At 39.4% G+C, this 20,369-nt stretch overlaps 1 protein-coding gene across 4 annotated transcripts in view; it reads right to left on the bottom strand.

Moving 5' to 3' along the window:
- Window positions 1-20,369, bottom strand: part of ADAM12 (ADAM metallopeptidase domain 12) — a 185,546-nt gene that overhangs the window by 54,693 nt on the left and 110,484 nt on the right. For all 4 annotated transcript variants that reach the window (XM_033149428.1, XM_033149427.1, XM_033149429.1 and 1 more), the window contains 5 exons: window positions 14,851-14,916; window positions 12,896-12,967; window positions 11,704-11,873; window positions 10,823-10,907; window positions 6,039-6,187 (listed from right to left, as the gene is read on the bottom strand). In XM_033149428.1, the coding sequence (XP_033005319.1) occupies window positions 6,039-6,187; window positions 10,823-10,907; window positions 11,704-11,873; window positions 12,896-12,967; window positions 14,851-14,916 (542 nt within the window). The remainder of the gene's footprint in view (window positions 1-6,038; window positions 6,188-10,822; window positions 10,908-11,703; window positions 11,874-12,895; window positions 12,968-14,850; window positions 14,917-20,369) is intronic.

Raw genomic sequence — 20,369 nt, 5'->3', positions numbered from 1 at the left:
CAGGCCCCGCCCCCTCAGCCAGGTGGAATTAGCAGGAAGGGAGCGGCCTTCCAAACACTCACAAGCAAGCGGCAGCAGCAATGTCCCAGGCCTCTCTGCAGGCTTTTAAGCTGTAAAGGTGAGTGCAGGCCCCGCCCCCTCAGCCAGGTGGAATTAGCAGGAAGGGAGCGGCCTATTAGCAGGAAGGGAGCGGCAATGAACTAAATCATCCTGGTATCTCTCTCTCTCTCTCTCTCTCTCTCTCTCTCTCTGTGTGATTTCACCATGTGTAGAAGAAGTGTGTGTGGGAGATCATCATCTAGACAGACCCAAAGGCTCTGCAATGAAGCAAAATTTTCAATAATACCACATTTCAGGCATTTACTTGACAAAGGAAACACACTGCTTTAAATGTCCTCTGATCTCATTCACGTGTAACACTATGGCTTAGCATGAATGAGCAAGTGTGCAGAACCCTGCAGGGGTGGTCATTGCTTTGGTTGTTCTGCTGAGCTAAGCCATGGTTTTGCTTAAGTGTCATCCAAACAAAGGCTCATGGTTTGGCTCTCTCCAGAGAAATCATGAGATGCAGCCAGTGTTTGCCCAGTGCTTTACAGCTCATGGTTAATATTCTTCATGAAAATACAAATTCAATAATTAGAACAAAAAAACTGAGATGAAGGCAATTAATCATGCTCCACTGGGAGGCATATTCTCTCACAAGCCCATCAACTAATTATCAATGGTCAAAAGGTTGCAAGAGGACTAGTTTCAAATCCATTATAAAAACGAAATGACACAAATGTCATGATCCTCCCCACAAGCCACAAATCATTTAACACAGAACTGGGCACATGCAGCACAAAGTGATATGATCATCAGAGAACTTAACTTTAGCAATTAAACCACCATGTACTGGCACTTTATATAATAATGTACACCATGGCAGTGTTGAGTGAGCACCGATTCCAAATTCATTAGGGTAGTGCAGCAAAAAGACATATAGGAAACACTTTATTTTACCATCATGCAACCTGAAAGGCCAAGAAAAACAATTCAAGGAAACCTGTTACTGGTATTTCACAAAGCCCTCAAAACAGATCGCAATGATTGTTTAGTAATCTCCCTGGTAAGAGACAAGAATACAAATCTTTACAACTGTTCCTGGTAGATGTTTCTCCATGCTATATAAAAACCAGACTTACTAAATACAACTCACCTGGTCACTAGTGCCAGGTATGAATACGCTCCAGGTAAAGTCTTACAAAACTGTATTATTTACACCACAGTTGATTAGCAAAGATTTGTGTGGACAGGAGGACTAGTTAAGATTGTAATGGGCAACTGACTTTTCTGCACTTATTTTCAAGGCTTGTTAAAATGCTCATTTATCAAATCTCCTAGAAGAAAAGTGTGCTTGTTGAACAAGGTCAAAAAGACAGTCAAACCTCAAAAATGTCACTGGGGCTTTAGTGCAAAGTACAAGGAACTTAGCTCTGTCTGATTCAGCATGAAGGATTTTTAGCATCCTGGGGAGAGCAACACATTTCAATGAGATAAAAAGTGAAAAAAGCTTTCTTTATTGCAAAGCAGCAGGACAGTGGAACCCCACTGAAGAAAGGATGGAAATTATAATGGAACTGACATCTAGATGTGATTGGTATACCAGGCTATCATTAGCAGGCACTTGTGTTACCGTTAACACCTGGTTTTTTTTTCCTTTAAAAAAGAGACAGTAAAGCAGAAATGGAATTCCGTGAATATTCAGAAAGAAAACTGTGTTTGCCAGCTGTGTCTTCAGTTCAGCTAAAGGACAGTTGCAGTGCAAATTTTTTATTCATGGAAAGGAGATAGAGAGCTGTATTCTCAAAAAGTGGAAAGAATATGGCTCACCTAAAAGGGGCAGCCACAAGACAGAATTGCCAGGATTGAGACAAATTGAACTAGTTAAGATTTAGTACCATTCTTTTTGAAGTATAGTCTGATTCTGTACATTCCACTGAAGTCCAAGTATCACCCCCCCCAAAAAAAAACAGGAAAAAGAAACAAGTCACAAATTCCATTAAGAAGGCTAGCAGAGACAAACAATTTGGACTGGCAATATTTCTAATGAAAATGATGCAGCGCTTTTAAATTCATTGATGCTGACTCATGATGTTCCTTGTACAATATGGGTGTAACAAAATTGATTCATCTTTGGAAAACTCACAAGACCCGAGAAGAGAGCTACAAAACCGGTAACACAATATTCTGCTACATCTCAAGACTGCCTGGATGGCACCCAATGATGTCCAGCTACTTGCGCAATGGGAATTCAGTTGTGTAACTGGGCTTCTCATTTTTCTTCTCCCTCCTCTGGTCCCCCCAAATCTCAAAACAAATAAACTCATTTTTTTCAAGAAACTTGCCATTTTTATCTGCCTTCTTTGACGAAGTTTGTTAATTTCACCATGTATACCATTTCCCAAATTCTAGCTTGCCATGAGTCAACATAGTGGTCTGGGGGTTTTCCACTTCTGACAAATGGCTTTATTTACACAGATATACAACCTGCACCTAGATGGAGGGATTGCAGAGCATTCACATCCTTTGAGGGTCTGGCTTCTCCCTTAAGGGCAGCATTGGATTCAAAGGAAGGCAAAAAAAAAAAAACCCAAAACCCCTCCCATCCTCTGTGTCTCTTTGTTCCAGCCCGTCATTCCTAGCTCACTTGGAGTTCTGCCCCCTCCCCCTCCTTCTTGCTGCTAACCAACTCCAAGGACCTCATCCCAGCCTACGTCATTCAAAGTTGAAACCTGTCAGGGAACTGCCACCTGGCCTGCTGAGGGGAACAGAGGGTCCGTTAGCATACAGAGAGCCCTGACGCCTTTTGAGCAGCAGCACCTCTTCCAGCGCGAAGAGCAGCCACACCTCCAGTGGGGAGGAAGGGGAAGGGGCCAGCCGGGAGAGGAGAAGGCTGGGGATGCTGCTGAGAGCCCCAGCACCTCACCTCATCCAGCTGCTCAGGAGGGAAACACGCCAGTTCCGGTGCCCCAGTTGCGCAGAGGGATGAAACACAAGGAGGGTAGGAGAAGATTTGGGGTGCCGAAGCTCTTCTGCTGGGGAAGAAGCCGGAAGGGGCCACTCCCGGATTCTGCCAGTGACTGAGACTGACATGCTTTTTTGTAGCTCTGCATTGTAAATAGTTTGCACAATAAAACTGCAAAAGACTGTTTGGGCTCCTGCTCTGTTACTCGTGAAGGACCATCATGCGAACCTTACAAAACCCTAAACCTGGCCTTTGCCTCTGACCACTAGCAGAGGGCTGCAATGCAACTTCTGCAGACTGCCCTCCAATATTATTATTATTTTCTTATTTCCTTTTTCCTGAGTGGAGATAGAACTACGTTATAAATTCCTCCAAGGGATCTAGGTAAAACAAGACCTTTCAAACAGACTGCAATTGATTTAGTGTTTTCTAAAAGATTATTTTTCTATCTGGACCAAAATAAAATAAAAATGTTTCTTTAGACTTTCCTTGTCCTCTGTATGCCCCTTTCCTCTTTCCTGGCGCTCACTTTCATACTGTTCTATAAGATACCACATACAACACTAGGCCCTATGCTATTGCCCCAAAGTTAACATTTTTTTAAAAAAAAGAAAGACAAAGCTACCATTACAAAGATATCAGTTTACAAAAACTAATTTCTCTTTATTAAGCATTTTTGGTAGCATTTCTTTTCTTGAAAATGTTCTCTTGTACTGTGATTTATTTTTGTACCCAGAAATAATCTGAATGTCAGGATCACTCTGTCTACTTTCTTCTTTAAGACATAATGCCTTATAAAGTAACACATCGTGTGTGCTTTGCTAAATGTGCTCAAACCTTTAAAACATTTTGTGGTAAAAATGATACATGTCCTACTGGTTCCTTTTAAAACGTACACCTACAGGAAGCTCATTAATGGGCAGATCCAACAGAATTTAATACAGGACTGATCCCGAGACTGCTTCTACCAAGAACTCATTTCTAACACAAGTTTTTAATGCTGGACTCTTCAATGATTAAAACTGGAAAACTGAAAAGGAGATCACAATAATTAACGAAACACCATTCGAAGTAATAAAATAAGCCTTTGAACATTTTCCTTCGTTAGACTTAACTTCAAAGTTAAGGTGAATGGAATAATTTTAATCCAAGCTGGTTTTTCTCACCACCTTATTTGAATTACAGATATCTATTGGGCACAAAGTTAAAAAAAAGTGCAATGTCCATACTTTCCTCCTCAAAAATGACTGTAGCAGTCACTTCTACCCCCTGAAAAATCTATGGCTTGAGAAGGCTAAGAGCTAGATGAATAGGACAGAAAAGCAATAGCCCAAGGTGAAATGAAGCAGAAGATGGGCTGGCACTGATCCCAAATACACAGATATATGCCTTGGATCCTAGGGAGAAGAGAGGAGGATGAAATATTTCATACCATCAAATACACCATAGACCCAAAGTTAAACCTAATTTAAGCAGTGTTAGAAATATTCCATTTGACCAGCGTGATGAACAATTCCAAGAGTAATGAGAAAACCCATTGGAAAGAGTCACTAATATCTGTGGATCTAAAAAGTTCTGCATGTACACTAGGGGTTTCCTTGACCTGGAGGAAGAAAGACATTTCTGAAGCTCCTTTAGCTTGCACATTCCTGTCATTTCTGAAGATTTATTATTCGGGAAAGAATTTGATCATGTATTATTTGAATGTTCGGATACTTCTATACACTGATGATTAAACATTTGCTCATCTATTTATAACATTTGTACAGGGTGAAGACACCCCTGCCCCCCCCCCGGTATGTAAAAGAAGTGCAAATGCAACTTGAAATGCAGTAGGCGCGCAGGGATGGCCTCACTGCACTTTAAGCTACTAAGGTGTACATAGCCTGAGGGCTAATTCATACTTCCTCTTGTCCCACTGCTTCCTCCCCTTGGGAAAACTGCTCTTTAGTGCTCCATCAGAACAAACGGCAATTTGGGTTTTCCTTGGATTGTAATTTGTTCCTATTTATTGCTGAAGAGCAGGTTTTCCCTTGGAAAGGAGCAAGGCAAGGGGAAAAGCACTCAGACCCGTGCCTAGAAAGCATGGGTCAAGCAGAAAACTGCTCAGCCCTGTACTTTCTAGGCACAGCACAAACCCAAGTCTGGGTGAACCCATAGTCACATCTTGTTGTGAAGGCATCCTCAAACTTCAAAAGCTGAAGTTAAAAAAAGAAAAGAGGAGAGAAAACCTTCCTTTCATGACTAACATGCTTCAGTAGTTCTTTATAGCATTTACTTCTGAGATACTGTGCACCTCCACCTAGCAAATTGCATACTAAATTGATCTCACTTGTCATAACTCTATCAGCTGTGAAAGATGGCTGGGAATGAAGAATGCACTGGGTAACAATTGCATTTTTGGACTGAGGCAACTTTAGTGAGACCCCAGCCAATTGAGATGAAAGAAAGCACATCAGACATCACAGAAACAAAGATTGTCTTCAGTTTATATTGAAAGCTCTTGGTATTAATGCAGTTCTGCAGCAGGAAACACAAATAAACAAGCACCAAACCTGCTCCCCTATTTGCTATGGTTTATTTCTTATGACCTCCCCTGCTTTTTCTCCCATACTAGTAGGGGAAAACAACAACAACAACAATAATACAAGTTAATTGGTTTGCACATTTTCTTTTAATAAGAAAGGGGGGGGATTAAAGATATCCTCTAGGGATTAAAGTTTCCCTCTCAGCAACATAATTTGTCACAGATTATGGAGAAGGGTCTGTGATAAAGTCTAATTGGCATAAACAGGATGTAAACCTTTGCCTAAAATGCTTCCTGGAATAAAAACAAAGGACTATATCCAACTAAATCCACTAGCACAAGCAGTTTGTCTTACAGCAAGCTCCCTAAATATGTTCTGGGTCCGCCCGCCCCCCAGAACAGATTTTGGGATGGAGAAGAGAGTGAGGAGGAAGTTATATTGCACCCACAGTTCTAGCTGCCTTTCCGACTCCGAAACAAAGCTTGTTCAGTACTTGCACTTACCCTGTTGAAGGGTTCATGATGCAGCCTCCTTTGTCAGCAGATGCTTTGCATTTGCAGCCCCTTTCCAGTGTGTCATGGTTCATCCCAAAATTATGGCCCAACTCATGTGCCAGAGTTACTGCTGCTCCCAGAGGGCTGTCGGAATGGTCCTTAAAACAAAACAAAAAATAGAGAGATAAGAGTAAAGCATTTTATTAAAAAGGATGAAATAATATAGTCTAACACAGTGATAAATGACCTAGCTAATTAGGTATTAATTGTTATAGATGTGACACATGGCAAGAGTAACTACACTGTTATCATGGTAAATAAACAACAACACCAAAATCCTGCCTATTTGCCTTATTTTTCCATGCAGACAGCATTGAGAAGTTGATTGAAAATGCAGTCATCTGGAGGCAGTGCCACAGGGAAAGTTGTTTATATGCCAGTAAGCCCCTGACACAGTTTCATAAGTGCCAGGTCTAGCAATACAAATCCCGAACACATCAGGATTGCATTGGCATCGCTGAAAGCTACTTTACACAAATAGCTTGCAACATGGAGCTTTCTCCGCACGGTTGGGTTTCAAGCAGTGCACTCAAACTGCTGCTTTTGTGTATGAACTGGGCCACATGTCTGAAAGGACCCATACAGTGACTTGTGAGGTCTAGCTACCTCCTTATCCCTATCTCAACCCTACAGCCTCCTGTGATGGAGGCTGGTATACGGACTCATCCATGGCTTGGTTCACACATGCATGCACAGCACTGATGAATGGAAAACCAAGTGATGACTTGAATGCTTGAATGCGCCATCTAAGACAGAAGTTTCATATTCATACCATGCTTTTCAACAGTGTCATTTCACATGTTCAAGTGTCATTAAACAACTGCAGAGAAATGAACTGATGTAAATGTACTTGTGAACCAGGCCTAAGTAATTTATCAAAAGGCGGAAGTGGCGTACCAGAAAATGGCTCATTCTACAAAATGGACAGTAGGAAACATGTGCTTGCTACGCTACCAGCACCTTAGTACAAATGACATGCAGTTTACAGGGCAAGCCCTGGAAGATCTGTGTAGTCAATAAAAGTAATGGTGATATTCATTTCTTTTTTTCTGGACAAGAAATATTCTTGCAGAAACTATTTTTGTTGACTGGCACAAATATTTAAAAACTTTTCTACACTGTTCTCTGTGGCATCCATCTATTCCTTTTGAAAAACTGACCTTCTTATAAAAGTTCTCTAAAAAAGAAAAATGCATAAAACATGTAATATAAATGGCTGATCTCCTGTTTATCAGTCAGTAAATGGAATTACTATGTTCATCTGCCTTTTTTAAAAGCACATATGAATTTATTCATCTAAAATCACTCTTCTTCATAACCTTTCAAGCACTCTGATGTGTACAGAGAGTAAAAGCTTAGAACTGTCTAAAAGCTTAATTAAAAAATAAAATGAAACTCCTAATAAATTATTGGCTTGGATTTCACAATTTTCTGTTTAAGGGGCTTCTGTTAATAGTATGAATAATTGAACTCTCTAGTGAATGAAAAAATGAAAGTACAATCAATTCATAAAAGGCATCATTCTCTGAAATCTGAATGCACTTTATCAAACGTTGCATGCCATTTAGTACTTCTGAATACATTAGAATCATACCAAAATTTCACTCATTTTTTAGGAAGACACTAAATGTTCCCAAAAAAACACACAACTGTGGCTTTTTAATTTTTATTTTGATCATAAGTCACTTTGTTCTCCCCTCTGTTGCTTCTTGGATACCATTTTTATCTCCCAAACTGCATGATCCCAATAAATCATGGATCATTTACTGAGTAAGATGTGTTATAACAGTATTTATTCAATCAAAATTTGGCTATTGTAGCATTATCACTGATATCAAGTGAAGTACCATTACTGTTATAGGAACAGGCTCCTGTTTTGCAGAGGCAGCTGGCTGATTCTTCTTGTATTCCTGCAGTGTGTGGATGATTTTATTGTACCTTGCAGTGCACCCAGTAGCAGTTCGCAGGCCAATGTTTCTCACTTGGCTTCTCAATGCCATGTATTGCTGCTGGTAGTTGAGAGGGAGAGGTGAAGGAGCAAAACAGCTGGGAGCTCAGCATGGTGCTGGCACAAGAGCACTGGATTGGCTCTTCTACTGCACTTGTGCAACACTAAGCTCCCTGCCCCTCCCTCTCAGTAAATGGCAGCAAGTCTTGGTTTAGGGAAGCCAGGTGAGCAATGCTGCCAAACATTACGAGATGCAGCCTTGGCAATTTGGGACTTTGTTTCCTTTCCCCCAATCTCACAGTATGGACATTTTTTCCCCTGTGTGCCAACCCAAATTATCACCAGAAGAGAACTCTCTTTTGCAGGGAGAAAAATGGTGAATGGTATCCCCCCCTCTCATTTCAGCTCAGGCATACCATATAAATAAATTTTGAAAGATGAGTTTCAATTTCATGAAAGTTTCAATACTGAATACAAACTCTGCATTGTGTTATCAAAATTGTGTTATCAGTCCAGTTCTTCTTACCCCACCCTCCCCAAATTTTAAAAAAATAATGTTGAAAAGCAATTTGGCAATTACAGACAACTGCAGTGCAAGAAAAACTAAAGTGGTAGCTAAACATTTTTAAATCCTTCTATATAGTACTGTTTTGCAAATAATAGTGTTTTAATGTCTAGTGTGATTCATCTCCATTCCTATGAGCCCTGAATTACCAATGTATTTGATAAATACAGATATCATCAATCCTGACTCCACATATGTAGTTTTTTTAGAAGTTCAATAAAAAGAAACCCAATGTTGTAATTTGGATCAATTTGGCAGTGGGGGTGGGTAGAGAAAGAGGGAAGAAGAATTTGAAATGCTTGATCTGTACACAACTATTTTCTTTTTGTATAGAAGGAAATATTAAGCTTTCTCTTAATCCGGAAAAGGCAAACTGATCTCCAAACCATGTTTCATGCTTTCAGACACTTATTCTTTACTGTAAACATATTAATTCAATACAGTTATACAATAAATAAAAGCAAGCATACTCCCACAGATGGACCAGGGCAACAAACGATATGGCTTTAACATGTCAACATTATTACCATGTAAAGAGGGAGAACTATTTGGTTCATTTTTAATATAATTTTACTAGTTATCTAGAGCAATTTCTTAAACACAGGAAATGCAATGTCACAGCAAAAGAGATTGCTTGAACACATTTTAAATTAAACAACTGAAAGCATTTACCCTGAGGATGAAAAAAATATGTGATACTAGAAGAACACTGAGATTTCTGTGTTTCTAATTTATTCTTTTTTTCTAAAGCTCTTTCCAGTTGTCAAACATTTGAACAAACAGAGGGTAGCATTTGGGGCAGGGGAAGTGGCAATTTAAAACAGTGAGAAGGGCGTTTGGGAAGGCTCTGTTGTTGTTGTTTCCTTACTTACTTACCTTACTATACTATACTGCCCTTCACCCAAGGGTCACAGGGCAGTTTACAATATGAAAACACACATTAGCTAAGGTGTTGTATCTATCTCTGCTATTTCTCCTTGTTGAAACCAGTTTGTTTTCTTTTTTAAAAAAGCACCCCTCCAATATCCCTCCATCCCTGTTACTCAGACATGCCATTGCTCACCGCCCCTTTCAGTGTCCATATCTTCTTAGTGCACTTAAACTTCTCCCTTTTCTATTCCTCAGCTGTCTCATTTGAGATAGATGATGCATGCACAGCCCTCAATATCCCCTAGTACATTCACACAATAGGTTTCCAGGCATGCCTTGTGCCCAGATAAATATCCTATAGCCTTGACCACTTTTGAACCACTGCTACATCTCACTCTAAAACTTAATCAAGATTAAGGTAAAGGTAAAGGACCCCTGACAGTTAAGTCCAGTCGCAGAAGACTCTGGGGTTGCGGTGCTCATCTTGTTTCACAGGCCGAGGGAACCGGTATTTGTCCGCAGACAGTTTTTCCGGGTCATGTGGCCAGCATGACTAAGGCGCAGCGAACACTAAAACCAGAGCAGCACACGGAAACGCCATTTACCTTCCTGACGAAGCGGTACCTATTTATCTACTTGCACTTTTTTGGCGTGCTTTCGAACTGCTAGGCTAGCAGGAGCTGGGACCAAGCAACAGGAGCTCACCCCGTCATGGGGATTCGAACCGCCAACTTTCTGATTGGCAAGCCCAAGAGGCTTAGTGGTTTAGACCACAGTGCCACCCACTGACCTTTAACTTTAGGCAACTTGAAATGCACACACCTTACTTATTAAAAGTGACAAGTTCTAATAGAAGCTAAAATGAACACACACACACACACACACACACACTGTGCAAGAAAGGCAACAAAAACATTAACATTCTAAAAAGCTATGCTGCTAACACAAAAGCTTTGTTATAGTTACTACCACCTGTTGTCTTTTGTCATCTGACTTATAATAAAAGCTATTACTGGTAAAGTGAAAAATAAGCAATTAGATAAGAGTGCTGATAATTATTTCTCTCTGGCCCATAGCAAAAATGCAGCATGCCTCATAAATAATTTTGGGAGAGTTTTCGTACAAAGAATAGAAATAAAAAGATAAATTACAAATTATTTTTTATTCTGTGAGGCTGTTTCGGTTTCGGTTCACTACTCTGAAAGGAGACAACAAAGAAAACATTAAATGATGATGTTTCATTTCAAGGCTAAGTGGTGGCTTCTTTTTAATGAATTCTCATAATTTCTTGAAGCAAGAACAACAACAATAATAATAAGTAACAACAACAGAAATGGACTTGGTACTTACCATAACAATACCTCCAGACTGCTCTGCAGTACACATGCTCATTATAGGTGCCATGCCAATGGTAGTACCTTGGAAATAAGCTCCACTGATGGAAGAAAAGAAAGTTGCTTTTTTTAAAACAACAACAACAACAACAACAACAACAACCAACAACATTCAACTTTAGAAGGCAGGCTTAGCCCACATTCAATGGTAACCTCTTTATTTTACTCAATATATTCCAAATCCAATAATAAGGGCTTTAGTACTATCTCCTTTAGTGCAGTAAGGACCTATATTCTCTCAGAAAGGAATTGGACACCACATGTCACATTAGTCACATGTCTCCTGCCCAACCTTGGCCAATTTCCATAGTCAAGAAGAGCAAGAATCCAGGACAGAAGTGGAAGGCCTCCAAACTGTTTCTTAAGACTGCACAAGGTGAAAAATATCCATAGTGACATGACTAGATGACGTCCCCGCTGCATCTATCTCTGACTCTGTCAAAGGTCAGCATGAATACAAGAGATATTAATCACAAAATAAACAGCAAGCTTCAAGGGCTCTAAGTTTTGAACTGCATGACACTGTGTGGTAGGGAAGTAAGATTATTTGATACTATCACCACCACAGAGGAAGTCTGCAGAAGGATTGTCACCTGTGTTTGGTCACATTCATTATGAAACTTCTATTATTTTGTTCTCTAGTAGGCCACACAATCATTTTATCACTCTCAACTCCTCAGGAGCCAATACCGTGGAGCCACTATGGCCCATTAACCAGGAAGTTTGGGAGCAATCTGGAGTGTGGGAGCAGTCTGGAATTTCTAGAATTCTGTAACACATTTTTTTTAGAGTAAGAAACCTTTGCTCAGTGTGCAGTTCTTGAATCCGTGGACGTACCTCACTAGTTGTGCATTGTCATGGGGTTTACGAGGTAGAAGTTTCAACTTTCGCCAGTCCAAAAACTCATGAAGGCTGGTGAAGGGGTCCTGGGTTATTGTGCACTTATCCATGTCATTCCAGACTTCCACTCCAACCAAGGCTATTCGTATATTTAGTGGCCTATAGAACTGATGAAATGGCCAAATTAACATGCTGGATTTTATTTGTAGTATTTCTTATTTCAAATTAGAGAGTAGGCTTACATGATGGAGGGCTGGAATGGACAACACTTTGCATGCAGTGAAGAAGGAAGTTAGATCATGCACTCTGGTTGCACCTGTCCTGCTTTTAATAACCCAGGATGGTGAGGCATGGGTGAAACATTTATATGTAGATATATAAAATGCAACGAACATATCTAACTTCATAGATGACAACTGGATTATAAGTGGGTAAGTAATTGCGCTGCAGGTCTATGTGAATATGCCCCAAATGCCTGAAATAAGGATGGAACTGTCTCTCAACAGTGAGATTGCTTAGCCTAGCAGACATTTGAGATCTGACAGGTGACTTGTAGTTGTAAGCTTCTTCTCTATTAAAGTGTATTTAATTAATTAATGGTCATTATACAGGTGCCTCCCCACTTATGTGTGTTCCATTTACATATGACTGCATACATGTGTGGTGCCAGGAAATGATTAAATAATTCACTTCAACTCCAGAAATGGCGCGAGAGAGCAGGCGAGTCCTCGTGGATCACAAGGAGACTCTCCCCAGAGCTCAAGGAAGACATCAGTGAGGGTGGAAGAAGTCCCAAAGAGACCAGAGGTGCACCAGGGCTTTGTTTACACTGCTCTGCCTCCCTGCCTAACAGTTGGTGTGCGGGGTGGCACAGCAGCAGCAGCTTTCCTGCGTATACTCTAGCCTCCTGCCAGCCACAGAACTTCAATTTTAGTTGTGGATATTTCTGAATATAGTATTCTTATTATGGACTGAAGAGAGAGCAGCAGAGAGGGTGTCTAAAGGATGTTTGGAGGGTGCTCCCCACTTTACACAATTTCCTGCATAAGTGGGGAGTCACCTGTGTATCCCTTTTCCACACACATTTTCTCAATGGGGAATGACTTCAGTAAGAGCGGGTTTGCTATTGTTAGAAAGTAGACTACTTCACAGCAACAGAAAGCATCATTGTCCTTTTAAAAAACTTTACCTTATCAACGTAGTTTGCAATTTCTATCAGCCTCAGCTTCACTTTCTCCACATCTTTGCCCTGTCTCTGAAACTACAAAAAGTAGTAACAAAGAATCATCAATATTTGTATTATACTCATTATTCTGCAGACATTATTTGCATTCTCCAAGAAGGCATTAATTGACATATGGGTTTTACATACAATATGGGCCCATAGCAAACCCCTATTGCCTGCAGTAGAACCCACGTATGCCTTAAAATAAGCAAACATTGTATGAAGGGGTGTAGTTTTTCAAACAACAAAAAAGGGCTTCTCAAAAATATCCTTTTCCCACACAGCTGACTCACTGTGCAAAGAAAAAGGCTCTCCTTTTAGCTGTCTCTCTGCCATAGGAAGAAAGCAATTCTGCTGTTTAAGCAGAGGTGTTGAAGAGGCAACGTCTGTCATTTTGAATGAGGGAAAATGCAAATTGGAAAACATTTCAATACGAGGTTTTTCATTTTTGGTTGCACTTCAGAAAGTTGCGATACTTTCAACCATCTGTCTTGTGTATTTGTTTTGAAGCTCTTTTGCAAATGCTCAGCAATTTATGCAGCCTTGCTTAATTCAGTAACCGGCAAACTGTATCTAAAGAACCTACACCACAGAATTGGTATTATTAATGCAAGCCAATCATAGTCTTAGTTCTGTTGGGTGAAAATTAAATAATGCAATGTAGCTCCAAGCATTCAAGAATTATGTTTCCTGAATCCATGCACATTTCATTAGTATGAATTAGCAAATTTAGGGATAGGGATTTCTCTTTTTTTCCCTCTCTCTCTCTCTGCCTGCCACTACTTGCTTTGAGATACCTGCAAAGAGGCTTAACTATCTGTAACACCTTAGCATGCCTTACAAATCAGTGTGGAGACTTGGCAGAAACTGGAATTCTTTACGGAATTTTTAGTAATTATTTTACATTCAGGATGCCACTATATATTTTAATGTGAATCTAATTAATTAGCACTTCCCACTCAAATATGTGGAAGTATAGCTATCCTTTGAAATTCACGTCTCTGAATTTTGTGATGCAGTTCTCCAACACAAAAACGTAGATAAAAAGGATTTATTTTGGAAAAGTGTGCACAGATATGTACAGATTTGTGAAAAGAACATCAAAAATGCATTATGTTGGGGAAAATTTGGAGAAATGCAAACAAAAATACATACACTTTTTCATGCGGGCTTTTTTTTTAAAAAAAAAGGTTGCAAATTGTTGAGGAAATAGTATAAACTGAACTTAAAATTGAAAAAGGAGAGAATTTGATAAACCGAGATAGGCAGATTCGTTCATCTGTGTATGCTACACACCAAACTTTGCAACCCTTGGATTGGGTTGCACCTTGTTTCACTTGGGTAGCTCACTAGTGCACTACTGTTCAGTTAATGCAATATAATGTATATACAGAAGTCCACAAATATGGTTTCCAGGCTGTCAGTTGTGACTAGAAATTTAATGCCAACACCCGGCAAAGATGACCAGACCAAGCTCCATCTAGCCTAATGCTGGCTACTGTCATTGTCACAGAGTCTCCATGGTTTCAGGCCATGGAGGAGATGTCAAGAACTGAACCTGGGACATTATAAATGCAATGCCTGCATTCTTACACTTAGCTATGCCTCCCCCTTTTCTGGTAGAAATCACAACACAATAAAAAAAAAAACAACCCAACACTTCTAATACATGTAGGTAGAGAGTGGAACACTGCATTTAACATTAATATTTCTTTACCATGGAATAGGTTACTCCACCACACCAATTTAAAGAAGTATTTTTGATATCAACAAAGCAACAACATGAGGACAATGAAGTGTTTATCTGATTCCTACCACTCTCAAAGAAAATGAACTTTCAAGGCATATCATTCCACTAGTTTTATATAACCCCCTTGCAAATATATTTCTTCACACTTTTAACTTTAGAAGTTGTGTACCTCTCGATTATCGGCCACAATAATGAGTTCCACATACTTGGTAGATTTCAGGGCTTCTCTCTTGTGCTACCGAAACAAAGATATTTGTTTATTTTTATATATTCCCTTTCCCTATTAAAAAAAAATGCTAAAGGCAGATAACAACAGCAACAACAAAAAGCAAGTAAACAGTATCATAATCCACAAAAAGTATCATAATAAAATCAGGCAAAAAGCAGCCAGTTAAAAACATAATTAAACTAAAATACAAGTTAAAACACAGAGCAAAGAGATCAGATTAATGCTATTAGTAATCCAAGGACACCTAGGTCTCTAGATATTTCCTATAACAGTGGTATGTTATAAAACAATTTAAATATCACTAATAGTATTTACTGTGTGTGTGTGTGTGTGTGTGTGTAAAATGAAATTTGTATCGCACCTCTCTTCCATTATGGAACTATGGCTAAACCATAGTTAGCAATAATGTCACAAGCGACCAAGTTTTAGTACAGATGAGGTACTTGGGTGGGCTTCCATCCATGAACTGAGCAGACCAGTCCCAGAGCTCCTTAGCTTCAACAAGGTTGTTGGACAATGTCCTAGGCCCACCATATTTCAATATTCCCATGCACTGAGATAAAAGTGCAACAATCTTCAATATTAGCATACAGTGGACTGGCATGATAGTCACTTCAGTCATAACACATTTTAAACACATGGATACATTTTGCCTCTCCTGTTATTTGTATTCACAAGTAAATTGCAAACATAATGAAGTTTACGCCATGGATCATCTAGTAAGGACCACCAACTTAGAATTGCTTATTTTCATGCTATGTTCATACACATCATCAGATACTAAAATTGAAATATAATTTCAAGGCAAGAAACTAAGGGGTCGGAAGCGATGCACACCTTAAGTCAGGGATAGGCAGATTTAGGATTATTAGATCTACTTTACTTTTTACTAGAACCCTGAGGTCCACTGACCTGGGCCTGGGGCAAAGATATTAAACAAGAGAATTTGAAGCCTAAGAATTGAATGGAGTTCATGGTTCTTCCACACAAAAATCCACTCTTGGTTACCCAAATATTACTTCATTTCAGTAATATATTTTGTTGCTGCTACTGTAAAATATTGGCAGTCTGAAATATTTGCTGAGATGGTGCAATCCATGTATCAGTAGATTCAATCTAACCTCCTGCACATTCCTCCTTTAAATAACTGAATCAAGAAATGCACACACACACATTACCCGTTCTTCATTGTACCCCAGAACAGGGTACTTGAACATGAAAAATTACACTGGGATTAAAAAATGAAGGGTAGATCAGCTTTAGCACAAAGGGGAAGTATATATAATATAAATATACATAAGTAACTTTTTATTAATATAGCATTTTATATGTAACTGGTTTTTTGTTGTTATATTGGGTTTAAGTTGTCTGTTGTTGCTTCTGTTTTCTGCATAGCAGAGATATTTTTAATATACTGATACAATACAGGTAATCAATCAAAGTACAGTCGTATCTTGGTTGTCAAATGGAATCTGTTCTGGAAGTCTGTTCGACTTCTGAAAATGTTCAACAAGCAAGGCACACTTCCGATTGGCTGCAGGAGCTACCTGCACTCTATTGGAAGCCACGGAAAACGTTCAGCTTCCAAAGAATGTTCGCAAATCGGAACACTCATGTTCGAGTAGCAAGGCGTTCAAGATCCAAGGTATGACTGTATTAAATGTTCTGACGCTACTAGTAGGCAGTAGCCCAGTGGCAGGAAACCTTTTGTCTCTGAAGGGCTATATAGTGCAGGGGGAAGCAGAGGGCCATGTAGCAATAGGTTTCAGCAGCAGTCTTTTTCTGCTGCTCCACTGACTGCTAATCACTGGGTTAGTGGAGACGTATGGGTGGAGCATTCTGGGGTTTGATGGACTGCACAGAGAATCGTCGTGGGTCACAGGTTGCTCATATGTGGTGCCAGGATGCTCCATGCCAAGTAAGCTTTTCAGCACTATTTCTAAGTTTGGCAAAAGTTTAGAGGGGGGTGAAGCATCAAATTTGATCTAGCTGTTTTTGGCTTATCATATTAAATAATTGTGGACTGTACAGAATCTAAGAAAACGGCTTCCAGTTTAATGAACTTTAACCCAAATCTAGAAATTTCCAATTCTAGATTCCTGAAAGAGACTGAAACAGTCTGAACCTGGAGTTTCCAGCAGGATTTAATGAGGAAGTTTATTTGTTTGGTGGAATACTCTTTGTTAAATAGTTCTTTTATCAGTGTTGATGTCTTGCCAAAATATGAGCATGTGTGTCTCATGACAAGAGTACCAACTATACAGAAGCTCTTTCATTTTTAAATGTGAAATTCCTGAGTCTGCAAGCTGTTGCAGTATTATTGGACAGAATACTCCCTCTACTCTTGTGTGCCCATCAATTTACCACAAAAGTGTGGGTAGGGGGTAGAGTGTATTTGGTGACTTTTGGAGTCGGGCAACTTAGCATTCCAAATGGGGTGGCCAAGGATTATATTGTCCTACCTTAAACACAAAAATGTTTTGCTGCCATGTAATATGGCAGAAGTGCTGCTTCAGGCGCCCAGGAGCTTTCTGCTTTTAAAGTGACGAAGTTGGAATGATGCTAAATTTATGACATAGTGTCACTCTCAGGGGTATTCTTGGGGGGGAAAGGCAGCTGCCCTCACTGACCTCTCCTTCTACCTTTTATTGCTCACAGGGCTTAGTTGATGATTTCCCCTTCTAATCAAGCCATTGTTTAGCAAGCCTTCGAAGCTAGTTCACTAAAGTTAGAAGATAAAAAATATTCCTGCTTGGCTGAAAAGGTCCACAGCAGTGATATTTTGAGATACACTCAAGATTCATCTTCACAAACAGTACAAACAACCAAATGAGCAGCATTTTCATGCTCCAAAGAATTTAAACTACCTCAAAATAAAAACAAATGGGACAAAAGAGCTCTTGGAGATATGATGTAAGCTCCTGAACTTCTTATGTCTGATTAACATTATTAATCTGCTCCATGACTTGTCTGGAGGATGCGTTTCTTAGATAGAACATTTGTTTCTAAAATACACCTAATTATCACTGCTCTCTGCTTGCACAGCACAGCTTTCATAGTGCAATCAACTCCTCATTCATCCAAGACTGTAATTTTTTTAAAAAACAACAACACAAACACAAAATATTTAAGCAAAATAACATATTTACAAATTATGTAAATGCAAAGGGAATTTTTTTTTTTAAAAAAGTCCTTGTTTCACCACACATTATTTAGCAGTCTCTACAGGATTCTTTTTATTTAATCTAGTGTCAAAACAGATAAGCAAGAACCCTAAAGTAGCTTCAGAGAAGCTTATTCAATGGTGGCTGAAAGCACATGGAGATGTAATTGTTGGCAGTTCCAACCACATGTCTTTGCACACTACCACATCCTGAGATTTCTGAGTGAAGCTGTGAGGAAAGGAAACTAATGCCGAGTTTTAAAAGTGGCTGAAATCTGTAACCGATCATCTCTTCATGTAGTAAGGTTTTAAAATGGCCACTACATACTTCCTGAAGTTCTATTTCCACCAAATCTGAAGCAAGTAGGAATTATCATTTTAGGAAGAAAAACAAACAAACCACTTTTTCAAGTCTTTAAACAAGCTATGGAGTTTATCTGCAGCCTTGCTGAAAATTGCCTTTGATTTGTTTTGTCTCATGTGTTAGGATTTATTCTGGAGTGAACTGCTCGTGTTACAGTGAAGTATGCTTGGAGAAAGTGCTTTTCATACAAAGAAGCTTAATAACTGGAAACAATAGATGTGTGTGCAGATCAAATATCCCTATTAATGTGAATAGGAATGTGTTGTGAGCTCCATACAGGTATCTGAGTGCATCTTAGGTATCTAGACCAGAACACATGCTTGTCTGTAAACTTGCTTCCCTGTAACTTATACAGTATATGTACAAGGCCAGAGATGTTTTTTTAAAAAAACCACAACACAATTTAAATCCCTTTTAGATCATTTATCTTAAAGCTGAATTGAAACACTTTTGAAACATACTTATCGAAAGATATTTGGAGAAATATATTAAAAATAAAATCCCCCAATCTCAATAAAAGAAAATAGCAGCTATTTCCTTTTTATTAAGGTTACCTAATTAATTAATTAAGGTGACCACAGAGCCTAGGGCTTGCTGATCAGAAGGTCGGCAGTTCGAATCCCCACGACGGGGTGAGCTTCCGTTGCTCGGTCCCTGCTCCTGCCCACCTAGCAGTTCGAAAGCACGTCAAAGTGCAAGTAGATAAATAGGTACCGCTCCGGTGGGAAGGTAAACAGCGTTTCCGTGTGCTGCTCTGGTTCGCCAGAAGCGGCTTAGTCATGCTGGCCACATGACCTGGAAGCACCGCAACCCCAGAGTCAGATATGACTGGACCTAATGGTCAGGGGTCCCTTTACCTTCACCTTTAATTACTCCATATAGCATTTGTATGTGTGTGTGTGTGGGGGGGACTTTTACCCTTTGTAACATATTCAGAACAGAATCTATATGAATGGAACCTTAAGTATATAAGGCTGAATTCAGACTTCACATTCACCAAATGGGAAAGGCTTTTTCTGCCTGTGGAAGGCTGCTGTTCAGCAGAGGGATCCCACTAACTGAAGGAACTTCAGCTGATTTTTCCACTCCCAATGCATACAACTGCACTACCTCTGTCTCCCAAACACCCAGAACAGTCTGGGATGTGGTGCTGAGGTCTGCAGCCAAAAAAGTGCTTCTCCTCTTCTGCTGGTGGAAGCAAAGTTTGAATCCAACCCATATGTGTACTATGTTGGCATAGAATCTGTCACAGCCTTGAAAATCATATATGTTTATACAGTACATTGCTCATGGCTCCCTCACTTTTATAAATTGTTTTGCGAGATTGGTTATTCTGATATGGAACTCTATGTACATTTCTAGATGAGCTGTTCTAGTGTTAACGAACTGAAACAGTCTACACACCCACTGATATAGCTGCAGCACATACAATGGTAAAATGGATTTTAGAAGCATGCAGTAAGGAGCAATAATATTTGGAAATGTACCTTTTAATGCTAATACTATGCAAATGCATTTGTTCCATCATATAAATAATACCCCTTGATGTTGAGCTAGGCTGGTGTACCTAATTTGAACTTAATAAAAATGATAAGTGGGTTACATAGCCAATGTGCCTTATGCACTACAATACTTCTCATGCAACAAGTACTTTAGACAGATTCTGCTACCACGTTATTCCCTGAGCCCTCTCTTTAATGCTTACTTAATGCATATATAAATCTGTGGTCTTATTTGCTGTATCTGCCAAAAACTCTTCCCATTTCATTACACAGTATGTAGCTCCCATTATCTTGATATGCATTTTTATTCAAGTGATATACAGTACCAATGGGAAAAATGTTTGAGACCCTATACTTTAACAGTGTAACCGACTGGGGCATTTATAATTTTTTAACAGCAGAATCTTCCATAATAGTCTTTAGTCATCGG

Source organism: Lacerta agilis, chromosome 5, assembly GCF_009819535.1.
Source record: "Lacerta agilis isolate rLacAgi1 chromosome 5, rLacAgi1.pri, whole genome shotgun sequence".
NCBI lineage: Eukaryota > Metazoa > Chordata > Lepidosauria > Squamata > Lacertidae > Lacerta > Lacerta agilis.
Note: the sequence above shows the minus strand (reverse complement) of the source record. Positions and strands in the feature narration are given on the sequence as shown.